Source organism: Sceloporus undulatus, chromosome 1 (genome assembly GCF_019175285.1).
Source record: "Sceloporus undulatus isolate JIND9_A2432 ecotype Alabama chromosome 1, SceUnd_v1.1, whole genome shotgun sequence".
Lineage (NCBI taxonomy): Eukaryota > Metazoa > Chordata > Lepidosauria > Squamata > Phrynosomatidae > Sceloporus > Sceloporus undulatus.
Genome location: NC_056522.1, coordinates 198,958,592 through 198,977,915, shown reverse-complemented (window position 1 = coordinate 198,977,915; position 19,324 = coordinate 198,958,592). Strand labels below are relative to the sequence as shown.

The 19,324-nt window shown below is 40.2% G+C and overlaps 1 protein-coding gene across 2 annotated transcripts; it reads right to left on the bottom strand.

The window, feature by feature from the left end:
* Nucleotides 1-3,086: 3,086 nt before the first annotated feature.
* Nucleotides 3,087-18,839, bottom strand: ZSWIM2 (zinc finger SWIM-type containing 2). Of its 2 annotated transcripts, none has more exons than XM_042446452.1 (9): nucleotides 18,405-18,839; nucleotides 13,539-13,615; nucleotides 12,391-12,431; nucleotides 11,196-11,409; nucleotides 10,154-10,405; nucleotides 8,198-8,282; nucleotides 6,318-6,427; nucleotides 5,752-5,905; nucleotides 3,087-4,526 (listed from the first exon to the last, which is right to left on the bottom strand). In XM_042446452.1, exons 1-9 carry the CDS (start codon nucleotides 18,567-18,569, stop codon nucleotides 4,023-4,025), a joined length of 1,602 nt encoding a protein of 533 aa, XP_042302386.1. In that variant the 5' UTR covers nucleotides 18,570-18,839; the 3' UTR covers nucleotides 3,087-4,022. The 2 variants fall into 2 exon arrangements, with proteins under 2 accessions (XP_042302386.1, XP_042302387.1); XM_042446453.1 differs by lacking the exon at nucleotides 18,405-18,839 and adding an exon at nucleotides 14,730-14,755.
* Between the last annotated feature and the right edge of the window lie 485 nt (nucleotides 18,840-19,324).

Sequence of the window (19,324 nt, the reverse complement as noted above, 5' to 3'; positions counted from 1 at the left end):
CCTGCCAGATGAGATCCGCCACATAACATCTCTGGAGGCCTTTAAGAAGGCAATAAAAACGGATCTCTTCCAGCAGGCCTTCCCAAACTGGCATCGTCGGATATGTCTTGTTTTGCCTTTATTTATTGTTATTTGTGTTTGACTTTTATTATTCTCTTGGATGTTGTTACCCGCCTTGATCCAATACAGGGAGAGGTGGGATACAAATAACAACAACAACAACTGTGTCCAGTTCTGGGTGCCATGATTCAAAAGGCATGTTGAGAAGCAGGAGCACCTCCCAGAGGAGGGTGACCCAAATGGTGGGTCTGGAAGCCGTGGCTTACAAGGAGAGGCTTAGGGAGCTGTGTATGTTTAGCCTGTAGAAGAGAAGGTTAAGCAGTGATAGCAACAGCAATAGCAAGTACATTTTTATACCACTTATCAGTGAATTAACACTCCCTAAGCAATTTACAATGTGTAAGCCAATTGCCAATTGCCCCCAACAAGCTGGGTACTCATTTTACCAATCTACAAAGGAATGGATGATCCTGGAGCCCTGCCTGTGAATGAACTCACAACCTTGTGGCTGTGAGTGGCTGCAACACTGGTGTTTAACTGTTCTGCCAACAGGTGATATTGCCCTATTTAAATATTTGAATGAGTGTCATATTGTGGATGGAGTAAACTTGTTTTCTGCAGCTCTAGAGACTAGGATCCAAAACACTGTGCAGAAATAAAGCAGTTTGAGACCGCTTTAACTGCCATGGCTCAATGCTAGGTAATTCTGGGAACTGCAGTTTTGTGAGCTATTTAGCTTCTTCTGTCAGAGAGCTCTGGTGCTACAGTTCCCAGGATTACCTAGCACTGAGCCAGTGCAGTCAAAGCAGTCTTAAATTGGAATATTTCTGTACTGTGTTTTGGACCTACAACACAGATTCAAGCTACAGGAAAAGATTCAATCTAAATGTTAGAAGTTCCTGATAGTAAGAGCTGTCCAACAGTGGAACATGCTGCCTTGGAGTGTGGTGGTCCCCTCCTTTAGAGGTCTTTAAACAGAGCCTGGATCTGTGGGGAGTGCTTTGATTGTATGTTCCTGCATGCAGGGGAATGGACTGGATGGTCCTTGGGCTCTCTTCCAACTCTGATTCCATGATTCTGTACATGGGTTATATTGATGAATGCCTGTTCCTCAGAACAAACTACAGTGCAATGCATTTATGAAATAAAGAATCCAGTTTGGATAGCTGCAGTAGGTATGACGGCAACCGCACATTAAGGGCTTGTCATGTAAAGATTTTACACATACCTTTTCATGTAAACATACTTCACAAGTCATCCAAGCAACTTGTGACCCAGGTACTGTGTTACTGCTAACTCTTCAAATGAAAGGACCAGCTTCTGTACGTCTGCTAACATGATAGAAATAAATAAAGGACCAAGGACTTGTTTGCTTTAAACTGCTTGCGTTGATACTGGCATTACAAGGGCTTTGTTGTTATTTTTGAATGGGTTTTTTTTAGTTATTGCATGTTCCAAAAATCTTAATGGGCTGACTTTTTGTTTTCTATAGAAGGAAAGATATGCATTGCATATGTGCCAGAGTCTGAGAAAACTGAGAAAAAAGGAGGAACCTCACAACTGTGCAAGCAAGCTGTTGCATGTCCCCATGTGGCCTTGACAACTGCATGCAGATTTCAACCTCTTGTCTTCACAAGCCCTCCACATGTCAACCTAAGTACTGTATCTGACTATCCTGGAGCACGGAAACTTAATAAAAAAGGCAAAAGCCAGTGTTCACTAGATGAATAGGACAGCCCAGGGCTCACTTAATAACATTAGGCAGTTAATCAAATGTGAAATGAGAATTTGTATGCGATAATCAGGTTTTGGCTGCAATGAAAATAAATGATCATAAAGCAGAAAAAGCACAGGGGCCAGTCAGCCTTCTGAAACAGTTGCTTCTACTTTTTAACTGTTATCCCTCCACACAATCTTCTGTTGATGGTATCAAGAATACCTTAGGGATCACCCACAACACAGTACTGGTCAGAATAGACCCGGGGGCCGGGTTGCTGTCCCTCAGACAACTTGGGGAGGGGGCGAAGTCAAAAAATAAATAATTAAACTCTCTCTCTCTCTCTCTCTCTATATATATATATACACACACACACACACACACACACACACACACACACACACACATATACACATACCGGGACAAATGTAGGACAAAATTTTCAAATGGAGGACACCTTTTTAAAAAAAATTGAGGACACACACAAAAAATTTGCTGATTTTTAAAAAAATGTTAATATAAATGCATGTTTCTGAGGCTTCTACAGACAATTGCCCCTCTTGCCCGCCTCCTCCTAAAAGGCCAAAGGCCCCAGCGGCAATCGGCGGCAGGGCCGGGCTGGGGCCAGTCCCAAGGCCTCGCCGGGCCGGATCCGGCCCATGGGCCGTAGGTTGCCTACCCCTGGAATAGACTATGGGTAGTTAGTTGTTCAGTAGGTCCCATCCAGAATATCCAGTGATTATTAACTCTTACAGGAACACTACCAGAACAATGTGAAATTTTGTCCTATGGGCAAAGTTCCCACATGTGTTTTGATCCTTTGGCCATTTAGCAAATTTAAACAAAAATCCACTAGTGATGCTTTTATTGGCCAACCAAAATACACAATATACTTTTTGTAAGCTTTTGAAGCTCCACTGGCTTCTTCATCAGACAAGATGTTACAATCCAAACAGGAAAAAAACAACAACTGAAGATGTTAGTAAGATGCCTGATTATTTTGTTTCTGTCCTTAGTTAAGATGGTTTGACAGAAGGACAGAAACAACAAAATGCAGGCATCTTACTAACACTTCCATTTTTTTCTCCTGTTTGGTTTGTGACATCTTGCCTGATGAAGAAGCCAGTGAAGCTTCAAAAGCTTACAAAAAGTATATTGTGCATTTTGGTTGGCCAATAAAGGTATCACTGTTTGGTGGATTCTTTTTTTCTTTTTACTACAGTGAACAGAGAAGATTTTATTTTTATCAAGTGATCTGTTTAGAGACTACATTTGTGGATACAAACACATACAAATTTAAAGATGTACATTAAGTTCCATGTATGTTTATTTTAAATGAACAAAGCCCAATAACAGAACTGCAATAATAAATTAGCTGGTAATTGACCAAAAATACGGTAAGTTTGACTTCTTTTCCCAAGAATGTTATCTAGCAGCACCTCTATTTTCAGCATTCTTACAAGTTTGCACAAGAATCTTGTCTGCCACAATTCACGGTGTGGAGATGAAAAATACAATTTTTCATTACACAGTTACAGGTTATTTATGAGAAGCTCTCTGTTTTTGTATAAAACATTCTGGTTATTTATGTTAGATTTGTTAGTGAATTCATCTGCAGTGCATGTTTTGATTATTAGTACAAGACAATACTGCTGAAATAATGGTTCTGGTTCAACGTAACACAGACAAGAATCTTTTAAATGGATGATCAGACAGACTGGGATGAATCCAGTTCCATTTCCCATTCCTAAACAGCATCTATGTGAGATTTCAAAATTTTAAAAAGGGATAGATGTCTGCACCTCCAGTTGCTGAATCAGGCAGGGAAAGTACAGCAGCCATCTCAGTTCTGTTTAACCTCAGGCATGCACTGCAGAAGCACAGTAAGGGTAAATGTGTATGTTTCAAAGTCAATGAATTTTTTAAAATAACCATACATATTAATGGAAACATTAAACATGTATTTCAGTATGGTATTAAAATAACCATACATATTAATGGAAACATTAAACATTAAACATGTATTTCAGACAAGCATCATGTAGCCTGACATAATTTTCTATAAGGTAAAATACAAACTTAAAATAAGGTGAAATACAAACTTAAAATAAGTTAAAGGTACTAGTAGTGGAGGCTTTTAAATGTGGAGAAAAATATACTATTTTGTGTGAACCTACTGAACCAAAGCTTGCATCCTGATCCTACTTAACATTTACTCCTAAGTACATCCAGTTGAGGTGTACTCTCAAATGTGTAAAGCATCACAATCGTAATGTGAATTCCCATTTAAAGATAAACCTCTTAAGGCACTGGCAATTGGATTCAGTGGAACTGTAGGCTTTGGCATATGGGCTAAGCCCTTAGCATATCTAGAAAACATCAGATTTCTGGCCTTTTGAATGCTATTCAGACTAGGACCAGAGTGTCGTGTAGGAATGTAGGTGAACCCACTCAGTGTTAAATTGTGGTCCAATTCTGTTTGGCTTTTCATCTTGTTACAACGTCCTTGAAGGTTAGCCTGTATCTTCCTAAGCATAGACTTCATTGGCTTGGAAAGCAATCCAGTGCCTGGTATGAAAAGTTCTTGCTCATTCTGCTTTGCAACGTTATTCTTTTCTTGAGATTCCGACAAATTTGGTTTATCTTTGAATGGTACATCTTCCCGGGCTAATGGGTTATAGACTAAGTGTCCATCAATAGGGCAGGCATTTTCTTTGTGCAACCAATTGTCAATGCATTTCCTGTGGAACTGAGAAAAAACACACATAAATAAAGGATAGTATCTTGGTAGCTTGTGTTTTTTTTTTACCCAAAGGATACTAATTTCTCCACTGAATCAACTCTTAATCAAATCTTATGGGTACAAATCCAACAAACTATTTGCAGAGGCCAGATTGTCTTTCAGCATTGCAAAACAACCAGGCATAACATAAATGGTCCCCCACTGTAATAATAATGATCCAAATCTACTTATCTCAGGAGCATCAGGCCCTCACACACTAATTTACTGTGGAAAATGCAATAGCTCAAATGGGATTGACTGTTGTAAATCAATACACTTAAATAGCCATGAAGTTCTTAACGCAGATAAATTCCACGGCTGAACTGATGCTTTCCAAAATCTGCTAAACTCCATGTGATCTTTTCATTTACAGGGCAATTGTTTTCCTGTTTCTTTCCTTTCTTTTAAAAAAAAAGGAAAACCAAGAAACAACATGTATTCTCAAAACTTAGCTGGTTATTCTGGTAGACAGTATATATTTCTATAAAATATAATTTGGAAGGTAAACCCTGTTGCTTAAAGTTTGGGCAATGTTAAGTTACATTAGTTTACAAATCAAATGTATAGCTTATATTTATTCAAACCATTGGCCTAGTTCAGCAGGCACTGCCTACAGGTCACCAGGGGGCCTTTAAGGTACAGATATTTCCCAGCCCTGCTGCTTGAGATCCATTAATTCGTATCCTGCCATTCCTCTGCTATTAAACTGGGTTTACAACCTGTATGGAAGCTGTTAACCCACAGACAAGTTAGAAATCTATTTCAGGTGAAAGTAAAAGAAAAATATTTGAAAATGCATTGAAATAAGTTGCAAAATTCTATGTCTCATTTCTATTCTTGGAGAATGAGCTTCTGTGGTAACAAATACTAATTCAGCCTGCTTTAATATTTGTCAATCATTTTCTAGCAGGCAAAATCAAGTAGGAAACATAGGAGACATTTCTACAGAATGAAAAAAATAGTGTAATGCTGTCCAAATGCAAAATGTCAGTCAAACAATTATGCTAAGCTTTTAGACTGTATCCCACATATAATCACATGATTTTTTCCACAACTTGGCTAAACACCTGGTGACTCAGTTGAATGTGTTTCTGCTGAAAAGAGCTATAGCCAAGGTGACAATGAATGATCTGTACAAAGAGGATTTGGGAAAGGGTAGAAAAGCAGTTGCTTATACAGACATTTTATTTACCTTGTGGTTACACGGCAAAAATTTTGTAACTTGACCAAGGCAAAATACCTTCAAACAGAGTCTACACTGCAAACCCGGATCAAGTAAACCGCTACTTTTCCTAACCAGCACAGTAGGTAATGAGTTTATTATTTGTACTGGAGTGCCACTTAATCTGAAAAGCAAAGAAAAAATTCAACTGCATTAGTTAATCTGTTCTATTATCTTCTTTCTTTCTTTGGATTTATTTCTAATAATATTTTTATACCCCACGTAAAACTGTTTGAAATCTAAAGATAAGGTTTATTATGTATTTCTTATACATCCCATGCTCTTATAGACATTAATATGATACCAATCAAAGAAGTAGCCACATTATTTCAGTAAAACCACAGATTTGAGTGACATTTATTTATATATAAATAAATATAATTCTATATACATACCTTAAAATATTACATTTACACTGACAGCAAAAGATATGGAATACATTTTATTACTCCCCTCCAAAAAATTATTAAGAGTTTCCCATCTCAAGAATCTTGTCTTAATTAAAACGGACTCAAATAACTTGCACTAAATCTTACATTTCATTAGAGCTGTCCTCTGAATGAACGCTCTGCAGATTTTCTTCTGAAGTTGATAGTTGTATTGTAGACTCAAGTGACCTCCATGACCTCCATGTTTGATTCCTTTTCTAGAGAATGAAAAAAAATAATTAAAAAAAACCCTAAACTGCAGAAATTGCTTTAAGAGAATTATCAGCAAGTGCTTTTTCAAACTCACACAGGCAGTTGAAAAATCAATTAATTTTAAAATATTTATATGAAAAATAAACCAATCAAAACTTGTAAAATCTTCAAAGATATGTGGTGAGAAAAGTGAGGCCTTCCAGACATGGATAAACTGAAACTTCTGCCAGATTGTCACCAGCATATCTAGTGCTGAGGAATGCTGGGAATTGCAGCCCAAACTCTGGAGATGAGATGAGCTATGCATCTCATGCCTAGAGTGGATATTCTGCATCAAAGTCTAAACCTGAAAGGATAAAGATAATAAGAGTACACCTGATGATGCAAATTTTACTTACAGCCATCACAGTGCAGACTGTGATCCTTCAAAGTTACATTGTCCTTTGCATGACTGTGAGGATGGCAAGTATTAAGGCAGTATCGAATCTGTTCAGGCAACCTTAGTTCAAGATGACTATCAATAGTTGGAGTTGGCCCCAAAAAGACTCCTTTGGGGTTCCAATATTCTGTCACTGACAAAAGTAGCATGCTAATCTCTGGGGATATATATACTGTATGTTGTAGTTGTGTGCCTTCAAGTTATTTCCGACTTATGGCGGTCATAAAGCAAACCTATCATGGGGTTTTCTTGGCATATTTCTTCAGAGGGGTTTGCCATTGTCATCCTCTGAGGCTGAGAGAATGTGACTAGCCCAAGGTTACCCAGTGGATTTATACGGCTGAATTGCGATTCAAACACTAGTCTCCAGAGTCCTAGTCCGGTGCTCAAATGGCTATACCATGCTGGTTCATGCTATAGCAGGATAAATTAAGGCTTAGTTTATCCTCTTACTGGCAGTTAGAACTGCAAGAATAAAAAGAAAGAGTAAATCCTACCAACCTTTCTGCAAATGAAAACTTCCTTTGAGGTTTGAAAGACACCTCACTTCACAGTAGCCTTATGATCAGTGCCAAAGTAAGGGAGAGACATAATCTTATATCTGAGCTAAATCAAATTCCTCTAAATCCTTTTTAAAGGGTTTTGAAGATGCTGTTTCTCCCAGCAGACACCCTGCATGAAATATACTGTCAACAGCTTCACAATCACATGTCAAGTTAACAGAATAGTAAACCATCAGCAGAGGGATCGAAAAGGTAAGTCACAACTGCACAGGATAATTAACAGATTAAAGGTAAGAGATCTGGCCAACTTTGCCTGCTGTATAGCCCATCCCTTTGTGTAAGGCTCTGAAACGTGTGTGTGTGTGTAGACCTCTCTCTCTCTCTCCAAAGATACAGGGTGAGAAAAGTGGGGTCCTCCAAACATTGACAGACTCCAGCTTCCACCAGACCTCAGCAGCATAACCATTGGTTACACACACACAAACAGACACACAGAGTATAGAATTTGCCAGCCATGCTATTTGGAGATTTCTGGAAGCTACTGTATAAAAAGTAACTTTCCCAAATCCTGTCTATATGCAAATTTACTCAAATGTGCTGCTGTGCTCAAAAAAAGGTTACTCCACAGTAAATATGTTTATAGTTGCCCATCATTCTCTGTGCCCCTCCTGCATAGCAAAGTCTACACAAAACAATAAAAAACATCACAGATTTTTCTACCTTATAAATAACTCACATAGGTCTATCTGATAGGATGAGTTAACAGACTTTTGCATTAATATTTTCTTGTTTAACTTAATTTTTTAAGAAGCTGGGTGGCAACAATACTATACCTCTCTGAAAGCGAAAGTATGTGAAGGATGACAAAAACTGTTGAAACATTTGTCGCACACGTGGAAATCACTACACTGAGTACACCTTGAAAACAAAATATAATAATGGTCAGTTGTTTCCTAATGTTTCTCTGTCTCATACAGGTTTGTTAAAAATTCTGTTTTATGACAAACCTTTTTAAATACACAAGCTGACTGATTTAAGATTTATCTTCAGTTCAACACAGAACACTCTTAGATCCTAGCTGCATACTCCATGTAAGTTTACATCACATATTAATTAGCAGACAGAAGGGTGTACACTGGTACCCCGGGATACGAATGCGCCGCCTTACGAAATTTCCGGGTTACGAAAAAGTTCCATTGAAAAAAACTGTTCCGGGATACGAAGGTTTTTTCGGGTTACGAAATTTTTTTCGGCGCGAAATTCAAACGCGACCGCTAGCCGCGCTTTGGAAAAGCCTTTTTCGGCTTGCGAAATGCATCGGGTTACGAACGCCGCGGCGGAACGAATTAATTTCGTAACCCGAGGCACCAGTGTATATTACCTTAATGCTTTTTTAATCCCATCAATAAAACACTGGACATTCTCAGCATAAGGGGGTATGTGCAGCTCTCAGAACTACAGGATCTCACTTCTGTTTTATCTCAGTTCTCAAAACCAATAATTCTGAAAGCACATATTTCAAGATTCATTTAATTCAAATTTGTCTATCACGGGAAGCAGAGTTGGGTGGGCAAAATTAAAAGATGCTGACATGAATGGAATGTCAGAATTAAAACCTCTATACTCAACACTCTAGGGTACTAACTAGGTACTTCGCGAGAGTAGGAGGCACTTGTAGCTTGGCTTTGTTTATACGGACAGAGGAAAGCTGTACAAAATCACTCTCCTCAAATGAACACTAGGTGGAGGAATAATCTCCCCCAGCATTTTAAAATGTCAATTGCTATTCTTCATTAGTTGGGGGTTGATGTGGGGTGGGAATACTGTTTGATTTAGGCTGCTTTCAATCCCTTTCCACTGCAAGAGATCTAAGAGGAAACACGTAGTATCAACCAGAACATTAATTCTGAAACTCCATGCTGTAAGGATTATTTAGAAAACAATTAATATAACAATTTATATAAAACACTTATTACTGTAAGCATTTGCTGTACTGGATTCTGTTACCCAAGCTACATACTCACAAGTAAATTGCTTTTCGTTAAGACAGCTGCCTCTTGTGTGCCTTCAAGTCATTTCTGATTTATGGTGGCTGATCCTAAGGCCATATCATGAGTTTTTCTTGGCAAGATTTGTTGAGAGGAGGTTTGTTTTTGCCTTCCTCTGAGGCTAAGAGAGTGTGACTTGCCCAAGATCACTCAGTGAGTTTCCATGGCCAAGTGGGGATTCAAACCCTGGTCTCCAGAGTGGTAATCTAATGCTCAAACCACTACATTACACTGCTCAATCATATGCATATGTATTTACTAGGCAGCAGGTCCCACTGCATTCAGTGGGGCTTACTTCCTAATGTATGGGTTGCTATCTGAACTACAGCCACCAGAATAATTAACAAAATATTTTAATAAACATAAACAAATCTAAAGGTAGACCAGGCAATTAATTGAATGGGACAAGATTATTTATCTGTATGCATTAAATTTGTTTAGGCTGCACTCTAAAGGTCTCTGGGCTAGCATGCCAAGGATCATGGGAAAGCAATCCAACCTTGGAAGAGAAGCTCCAATGCTAGATTTTCCATCTTGCCCCCTTGGAAAGATCAGTGGTCCTCATTCCTCTGATATCAAACCTTCAACATCAGAGAAAGGACTCACTCCCAGTGCAAACATTAATACTGACTCCAGATCTCTGGAAAAAAAAACCCTTAGGACTGTCCCTGTTAATTTTTGATTTAAGGATATTAAAAGTATCAGATAACTATAAGAAAAGAGCAGTTTTAAAACACTTACTTGTAGCACTTTCCCTCTATAGGGCACACTTTGCAGTTATTGCAAGGGATTCCAAGATGCTTGTCAAGACGTGTTTTTTCTGCTGTTGTCACAAGTCTTTTACAGTTTCTGAATTCCTCCATGAGGAGCTTCAGTGGTGCAAAATGTTCCCGGCACAGAGGGCATTTCACCAAAGCGTCTTTCTCCAATTCCTTCTGATGATCAATCCAGATCTTCATACAAACTATGTGTACACTGTTGCCACAACCGTATCTGTGGAAAATCATTGATTATATTCTCACTGCTACCAAAGTTTCTGTTAAAGAAGGAATGCCCAGGAATGCATCTACTTTGTTAACTGAAGTAAACCTGTATTTTCTCTTTTTTGACTTCCATGGTATCAAGCAGAATAAAGCATTCCCATAAAAAGGAAATAGACCAAGAAATCCAGTGATCAGGTCTTGTACCTAATCTTACATTAGTATCTTCCAGTAACATAGCTTTTAGGAAAGTAAATATATGAACATCTTGGCTTAAACATTTATCATTGTAAAAAAAAGATATTCCAGAGTTCTTCCCTCCTCTCTCAGTTCTTTTTTGATATGGGCAGCCATCAACACAGCCTCTTGCATCACAGGAGCAGGCAATCTCACCACCCTAGAAAGGTAGTGCCATATTACCGTCCCCATCAATATATCTGTATTTGCCCCAAGGTACAAAATATTCATACTTGTGTAAGGATATTAAAAACACATATCTCACAGGCTTTTATATTCTGGCAACTTGGTTAAACAGAACACTCTTACTGACTGACTTTTATAAATAAGAGATTTATTTTATATATAAAAAAGGATCAAATGACTCAAACTCCACAGTAAAGGGCAGTTTCTGAGTAGGTTTAATTTGGAAGATGCATATGGAAAGAGAGAACTGGTTTAAAAAGCATAGAATGGTAAATTGAGCAGAAAAGCTCAGACCAATATCAATTTATTAAGGTTGGGAAATGTATGGGCTTGTCTTTTCCACTATTAATGAACTTTTTAAAACCAGAATGGCAACTTACCTGCAGTAAGTGACAGGAAGCATTTTCTTGAGTAATGTCTCTTGGCAAATAGGGCATACATCATCGTTATCAATTTCTTTTTGTTTAATGTACCCATCAGAAGCTGTCTGTGACTCCACAGTGAAACTCTCAGTTATTCTTGGTTGGGAATCAGTTTGTTGATACTGAAGTACATAGATGATCTCTCTCTCTTTAAGACCAACCTGTAAAGCATCTATAGACAAATGCAAAATTTAAAATGTTTTATAAAATGTCATTATATATGGTCTCTCATTGACTTTGCAATCTAGTAACCCACACCATGATCATTAGGAAGCAAAGCTGAGCACACACTGCAGATATGGCTCTGGTTTGAGGAGACATGAATCCATTCTGGAAATGTCATCTGTGAGTCTGTGACACATATTGCAAACCAATCACAAAAATAAAACTTCATGCAGATTGATGCAGCAGCTTGTACCCTGCATGGAGCTGACAGGGCTGTTTTTTGTGGCCCTTAGGGCCCTTCAGGCCACCAGAACAGTTTTTTAGAAAACCTTATTTCTGAGGTTTCCCCCACCCACTCCATGGAATTTAGAATTAAAAGAGCTAAATATGGTAGTGCACATGCTGGCAATCTCAAGGCTGGACTTCTCCAATGCACTGTACATTGGGCTGCCTCTGTACCAAATTCGGAAACTTCAGCTAGATCAAAACATGGCAGCCAGATTGATTACCGTACTTGAACATCCAGGAATGAACATATTACACCAATATTAAAATCACTCCACTGGCTGCCTAGGTAGAAAGTTTTGGTTATTACCTTTAAAGCTGTACATGGTTTGGGTCCAGCTTACCTACAGGATCGTTTCCTCCCATATAATCTGCCCTGGACACTCAGGTCCTCTGGAGGGCATTTACTTCAAACGGCCAGAACTAGACTGGTAACTGTCACCCAGAGAACTTTTTTATCCACCACCCCTATACTGTGGAATGACCTGCCAGGAAAGATTCAATGGCTAAATGTGCTGTTTGAATCTGCACTCTAAGGTCCCCTTGGAGGCCAATATGGCCCCCTCACCTCCAACAGTTGCCCATCTATGCCATCAACTGTTCCAAAAATGATTTTGTAGGAGAAAAACTGTGCTTTCGTATTAGCACCTTACGTACTGAACCACAACCTAGAAATAGAAATGTGAAATTGCCTGGTACTTACATTCATGGTTTCTTGGAAGTTTGAATTTTTTTAATAATAACCTGAAAGCAAAACAGTAAAAATGCAATGACAATATAGCTAAAGCCTGATGCTGAATTTTTAATTTGTAGAACAGCAAGCACAATTAATGTTGTTATACAAATGTAAAATGCTTGTATTTATAATTTAAAAATCCCTCATTTTCTCTTAAAATAAATTCTATCCATTTGTACCAGATTTATTTTGATATCACCACTACTTGCTCTTACAACCTTTTCTTTTTCTGCCTGTCAACAGTAACACCCAAACAAACAAAACCCAAAACACCTACTATTTAGCAACTGGACAGAGCTTTCAGGTATTTCAGAGTTCTTCATATCTTGCTGTAATACTTACAATAAGCCTCTGAGGCAAATATGTATTATTACACCTTATATTGTATTGCAGATGGGGTGGGACATAATGCATAGAGGGAGCATCTTACTTAAGGATCATGGAAGAGTCAAGACTCAAATAAGGATTTTCTAAGTTTAAGATATTTTGTTGGTCATCGGCTGGTGCTTTGGAAGAGAAACATACTAGATTTGAACTTGAACTAAAATGGGTTCCAACAACTGTGTTACTATTACAGAATATAGTAGTAAATTAAAATTGTATTTAGCTAATGTATGTTTGGCTAATGTATGTTTGTGCTAAAGATGGGGCCCTCATTTTAAAAAGTATGAAGACTTCTATACTATGCTGAATCAGCTATGTTATTGAAAAGTCACTTTCCATGAGTTCAGTGCAACATATCCAGTTACAGATGTCAGAAGTTGTATACTGAATGTTAAATTTACAGAAAAGTAATCACAACTATTTTTTAACTGGAGACTTTTCCTTTTCCTTTCCCATATCACACCAGCTGCCTTCTCATTCCTTCCTTGAACTCCTCTTATCCTTTTTACTTTTTATTCCTCCTCTTAAATCTTTGGATCCTGCTTCCTTTCCTACGACTCCCCAATTTGAGGGGCACCATCTCCAGCCTCCCTGCAGTGTTACAATAACTACGGTACTTTACTTTAAAAAAACACCCTGAAGAACTGTGTGTCTGCAAGAATGAAGAATAAAATAAGCAGTATCAAGTTTAGAATAATGTTGATATGGCTTCATATTAAAAATCAGTTTACCAGCAAATATGTTTACAGAGCTCTTTCTCTTTCACAAATGTTGAGCAGCTGCAGGAGTGAGGATTCCCCAGGGTAACCTTTTATCAAAGGAACAGAAAACAATTTTAACAATTATTTGACATTGTAAATGGAGACAAAAAATAAGGTAGAGGCATATATGTAACTAGAATTGTCACTAAAAACCTTTCTGCTCTTCCTACTGTTGATATCATTATTATACAACATCACTTTAAAAATATCTCCAGCTTCCAGTACTTCCAGAACTTGGAAGTGGCAACAAATAGCTCACTGTTCATAATTCATTAATTTCCTCACTAAAAAAATGGTATAACTACTTTACACAACAACTGTAAAATGAGGGATTTTTGTGCATATGGCAAAATATGACTATTATAGTCTCTGTAGTTTTATACAGGAAAACAAAGTGTTGCATTTTTAAAAACCCTGAAAGTATAACAGTAACAGTTTGGAGAGATCTTGAAATGTTCTCATTCCTAATATCTGATTTATGTCCATTTATCCTCTGGCGCAAGGATTGTCCTGTCTGCCCAATGCTGAAGGGCATTGATGACACAGTATGGCATAGATCACATTGGAGGATGAGCATGTGAAGGCCCCCAACTCTGCCCACACATTTATCCAAGAAATGTCATTACAAGACCTAATGGTATCACCTACAATATTAGGGGGCCTTCACGTGCTCATCCTCCAATGTGATCTATGCCATCCCCGAGCCAGAGGATAAATGGACATAAATCAGGTAATAGGAATGGGAATACACAAAAACCGATGGCAGAACATTTCAATCTCCCTGCGTATTCCATCCCAGACCTCCAAACAGCAGTCCTTGAACAAAAGAACTACAAAGGTGGATTGGAAAGAGAAACAGCTGAACTGGAATTCATCCACAAACCATAATTCCTCAACAATGGATTGAAAAAAACAATGGTTTCCTGGCACACTACATGCACTTCAACACTATCTGACCCCATCTTTATGGGGGTGCCCTGCATTCATCTATTCCCCTCCTCACAGGCTACTCCCATTGCAAAATTGGATCTGCCAGTTCATCTCCATGTACAAAGACCAGTTTCCTATGTCTTTGTGCACTAACAACCATAGTTAAAATTGGACCTGCAATTCATTTCCATACACAAAGGATTTGTAATTTGAATTGACATCCTCACATACCAATGGCATATGTATATGTCTGTCCCTGGCTTCCAGTCCACCAAATGCATCTGAGGAAGTAGACTGAAGTCTAAGAAAGCTCGTGCTGCCAATTTCTTTCAGCGAGTCTCAAAGGTGCTACAAGATCTCTCCACGTACTGATTCTACAGACTAACACAGTTATATCTTTCAATTCTAGTAACTGTTTGGGAGAGCCGTATAACTAATTGCTTTTTACAAGTAAGTTTCCAAATTCTGCCCAGTCACAAACTGAGTAGAATATCTTTAGAACTGTACCACCAAAACATATGCTGCCAATATCAACCACTTGCCATGGAAACAGGAAAAAAGGGCGGGATAGTTTCAGTTAGCATCCAAATGAACCATACTGAGAGTCTAATGGGCCATGCACATGCAGACTTGATTTAGCAAAAACCTCCAGCGCACACTAAATACTGGAAGCCCCAGTTTTACTTCTGCACAAGCAAAACATATCAAGAAAGGCTGTTCGTGTATTGTCTTCTTATGTATGAATTCCCTTTTTCAGGCATAGGGGCAACCTTAAGCATGTCTTTCAACTGTCCTGATTTGGCAGGGACAGTCCCGATTAATGCTCTGTCATATCTTTTCCATCTGCTTTTAAAATGTCCCAGTTTCTTTCTCTCTCCTGTTTGACGCTTTTTCCTACACAATGAGATCAAAGTGCAAAAGCAGTCTGTGCCCAGTTATGTTAACCAGATTCATCAACAAATATCAACAAGTTAGTGGAGAATGAGAGGAGGAAGCACTATTTCACCCTTCCCAGACAGAGGCTCAGGCAAAAGCAAACTGCTGCAGCCTCACTTAGCTTGTGATCTTCCTTATTAACATTTTTCGCCATCTTGATCACACGCTGATGTTGCCTGGCCCAAAGTTTCCCTTGTTTTGTTGGTGAAACGTCAAGAGCTCATGCCATAAGTAGTTGACACAGCCATAAGTCCAAACTGAAAAGCAGTAATGTTTATGCTCTGCCTTTTGGTCTAACAAAGGACGAAGAAAAGGTGGATTGTGCAACCATCTATCCCTTCCTTGCAAGCATTACATCCCGTAATATTTAATTACGCTGCTTATTTGTTACTTTGTAGCTGAGCTTTTATCTCATACTTGGAAAGCTTCAAAAGGAGGCTTGAGCTCATCAAAGTGCTGGGAAACCAGAAGATGACTAATGGAAAAAGAAATGAAATGCTATTATTATTTTATGAGCTCTTTAAGTTCATCACACACTTGTACAGTATTTGAGAATCCTGATTCATGGCTAGAGATCACAACGTAGTAGGATTCGTGGCTTTCTCTCTCTGTGGGTATGGATGATGGAAGGACTGATATTTTGCCTAAGGGGAAGAGGGTTTGGCAGCAGAGGCCCTGTGGAGTTGTCCTCCTGTGTGGAAAGGCCTTGCAGAAATAAAAGGAGTCATAAAAGGAGCCATAATGTACTTTCTTAGAACATCCTGCAGGAGAGAGAAAGGGCTCTGAAACGTTTGGCTTTACTATGAAGGACAAGATGGTATTTTAGGTTCAAGTAGCCTCTCTTTTCCTAAGGAAAAAGCTGCTTGTCACCCAAGGCTACCCAGAGCCAATAGAGATGTACATTTTGTGTGAACAGATGAGTAATGAGGAGGTAATTTGGGAGAGTGATGGTTGAATGACAAAAGCCTGGGTGAAAAAGAGGCTCCAGGAGAGAAGAGCTCCACAGAGAGATGCTGTTGCAGATGAATAGTTGGCTTCTGGGGAGAAGATTCAGCGTAAATGGGAAATGGATGAATCTGGGGACAAATTGAGAAAAACAGGCATGTGCCATTATAGAAAGTGGCATCCCAATTCTATCCATGTTTCCTCAGATGTAAATCCAGTTGTATTCTGTGGAACTTAGTCCTATGTAGATACGAAGAGCATAGCATCTATCAATAAAACATTTCACAGACACAGTCTTAAATGGTTCTTCCTTGATTCCACTGAAATATAAATGCAAAATCTACCCTGGTTTAATAGGACACCTGTATTACAAATGTGTCCTTTTCACTGAGGACAGCCACAGCTTCACAAAACAGCATGGGAAGCCCAAATTTAAAAAAGTACACAACCCTGCAATTTACACATATCGCATTAACTTTCAGAAGCTGCTGGCTTGGATTATACCATGCATCAAGCCTAGGAAGCATGATCAGGGATTATGGAAGCTGCACTCCAAAACATCCAAAACGTTGCCCAACCGCTGTCCATCTTCATTGTAAGTGTTAAGATGACAGAGAGGATGGAAACCCTGGAAGAACTGACCATAAATTTGCCCTGGCCCCTGTCTATCTCACAGTTCAGTTGCCAGTCGTTTAAAGTGGGACTCTGTGGCATTCAAAGAGATGAAGAATGCACAGCTGTCAGGAAGAAGTAGTGATGCACATGATATGAAGTTATTGCTTTACTTCTCTTAAGCACCCAGTCTTTTTCAAGACACTTGGGTTCAAATTGTCCAGGTAAGGGAGAATAGCGACCTGATTCCATCACAATGATGAGTGAAGAGTGCTTTCCTCAACACACCTCTCTTTCCTCCTGAGACATTAGTGGTTAGCACAGGAGTTACAGTTCAGCTACAAAACTTGCTTGCTGACTTTTGGCCAGTCATTCTTCCTAAGAACATCACAGGGTTACTGTATTAAACCAGGCTGCTCTTTAAAGACCTCCAAAGGAGGAGACTCAATCACACTCTCCACAAACTGCATTGTTTTCTTGGCAGGTTTCTTCAGAAGAATCATAGAACCGTAGAATTGTAGAGTTGGAAGAGGCACAAGGGCCACCCAGTCCAACCCCTTTATTCTGCCATGCAGGAACTCTCAATCAAAGCATCCCCATTAACAGATGGCCGTCCAGCCCCTGCTTAAAGACCTCCAAGGAAGGAGACTCCACTATACTCCAAGGGAGTTTGTTCCACAGCTGAACAGCCCTGACTGTCAGGAAGTTCCTCCTAATGTTGAGGTGGAAGGAATCTCTTTTCCTGGCGCTTGCGTCCATTGCAGAGGTTAAATGCCTGTACTGCAGCCACTCATTCACAGACCAGCCCTGGGGCTCACGGTTCACTCAGGCTGACATCTTCTGAGGTCGATAAAATGGGTCCCCAGATTATTGGGGGCCAGTAGCTTACACATTGTAAGCCGCTTAGGGAGTGCTTAGGTGCACTGATAAACGATATAGAAAAGTACTTGATACTGCTATTGCTTTAACTGCACTGGCTCAATGCTAGGGAATTCTGGGAGCTGTAGTTTTGTGTGACGTTTAGCCTTCTGTGTCAAAGTGCTCTGGTGCCACAACAAGCTACAAATCCCATAACAGCAATAGCAAGTACATCTCTAAACTGGTTATCGGTGCACTTAAGCACTCTCTAAGCCAGTGGTCCCCAAAGTGTGTGCCCTTTAAGAGATATTGGACTCCATTTCCCAGAAGCCTCAGCCATGTTGGCCAATAGCCTGGAATTCTGGGAGCTGAAGTCCAAAATCCCTTCAAGGGCACATTTTGGATACCTGGCTGGGATTGAAGGTGGGACCTTGTGGCTGGAGAGTGAGTGAGTGAGTGAGTGAGTGGCTGCAGTGCAGGCGTTTGGCCACCAGGGCGCCTCCTTCGTCCTCCTGCTGCTGCAGTCTGTGCTTGTGTTTAACAACCTCACTTTACCCGGAACCCCGGGGCCTCCCGCTCCCATTCGTTGTCCTCCTCCTCCTGCAGGACGAAAGCGGTGGGGCCCAGCTCCCTCAGGATCCGCATGGTGCTGCTCAGGGCTTGGTCCTGCCGCCAGCTCAGCGCCGCGCTGGCAGAGCAGCGGCGACGACGACGCGACATGGCCGCCGCCGTCTCCTCCCCGCCCTCTCTTTTCAAAGTCAGCCGCTGGAGGCCGGGCCTCCGCCTGGCCGCGCGCCGATGGTTCCCATGAAGACGGCAGCAGCAGCAGCAGGGGTGCACGCGCTCCTCCTCTTCACTCAGGCGCCCCCTTTCCAACCGCTCCCTCGGTTTGAACTGTGAGAGAGAGAGCGAGGGAGGGAGGGAGGGAGGTGTTGGAAAGGAGAGGATGATGATGTTGCCACGGAAACGGCGCGCGTCTCCGATGCACGTGCCGCGTGGCCCCTCCCCCTTCGAAGGCGGGGCTGCCTGAGTGGATTATATGATTGATTGAGGCTCCTCGCGCTCAGGCTGCGCCCTCCCTCCCTCCCTTCCCCCCCCGAAACGCGCAGGCTGGCTGACTGGCTAACTGCACAAATGGCTCCGGGGGCTCTAATCCTATGGGACGGTGGGAACGGGAAGCATAGCTGCCACGCCTTCTTTTTTAAAGTCAAGTTTATTAGTAAAACAAACATCTCAAAATAAACAACGTGCCATGTACAACATACACTCAGATATATACTGTCTATGTTTCTATTAACATCTGAGTAAGAAAAAAACACCTATAGATACACAGACAGCAGCATATCATAAATTTACCGTATATGTCGTTGTTATTCCAATACAAGCATCTTCCTTGTCATTTCCTATTAAGGAGAACTTTGTAAGACCTTTAGTCTTCTCTTCGTCAGAGAGCTCTGGTGCCACAAGACCAAACT

Excerpts from the sequence above, each read along its gene's own strand:
- ZSWIM2 (XM_042446452.1), bottom strand. The coding sequence starts at position 18,569 with ATGTCGCGTCGTCGTCGCCGCTGCTCTGCCAGCGCGGCGCTGAGCTGG. Across the intron at positions 11,410-12,390 it reads ACTTCCAAGAAACCATGAAT|ATGCTTTACAGGTTGGTCTT; the intron begins GTAAGTACCAGG and ends ATTTGTCTATAG. Across the intron at positions 6,428-8,197 it reads ATACTTTCGCTTTCAGAGAG|AAAAGGAATCAAACATGGAG; the intron begins GTATAGTATTGT and ends TTCATTCTCTAG.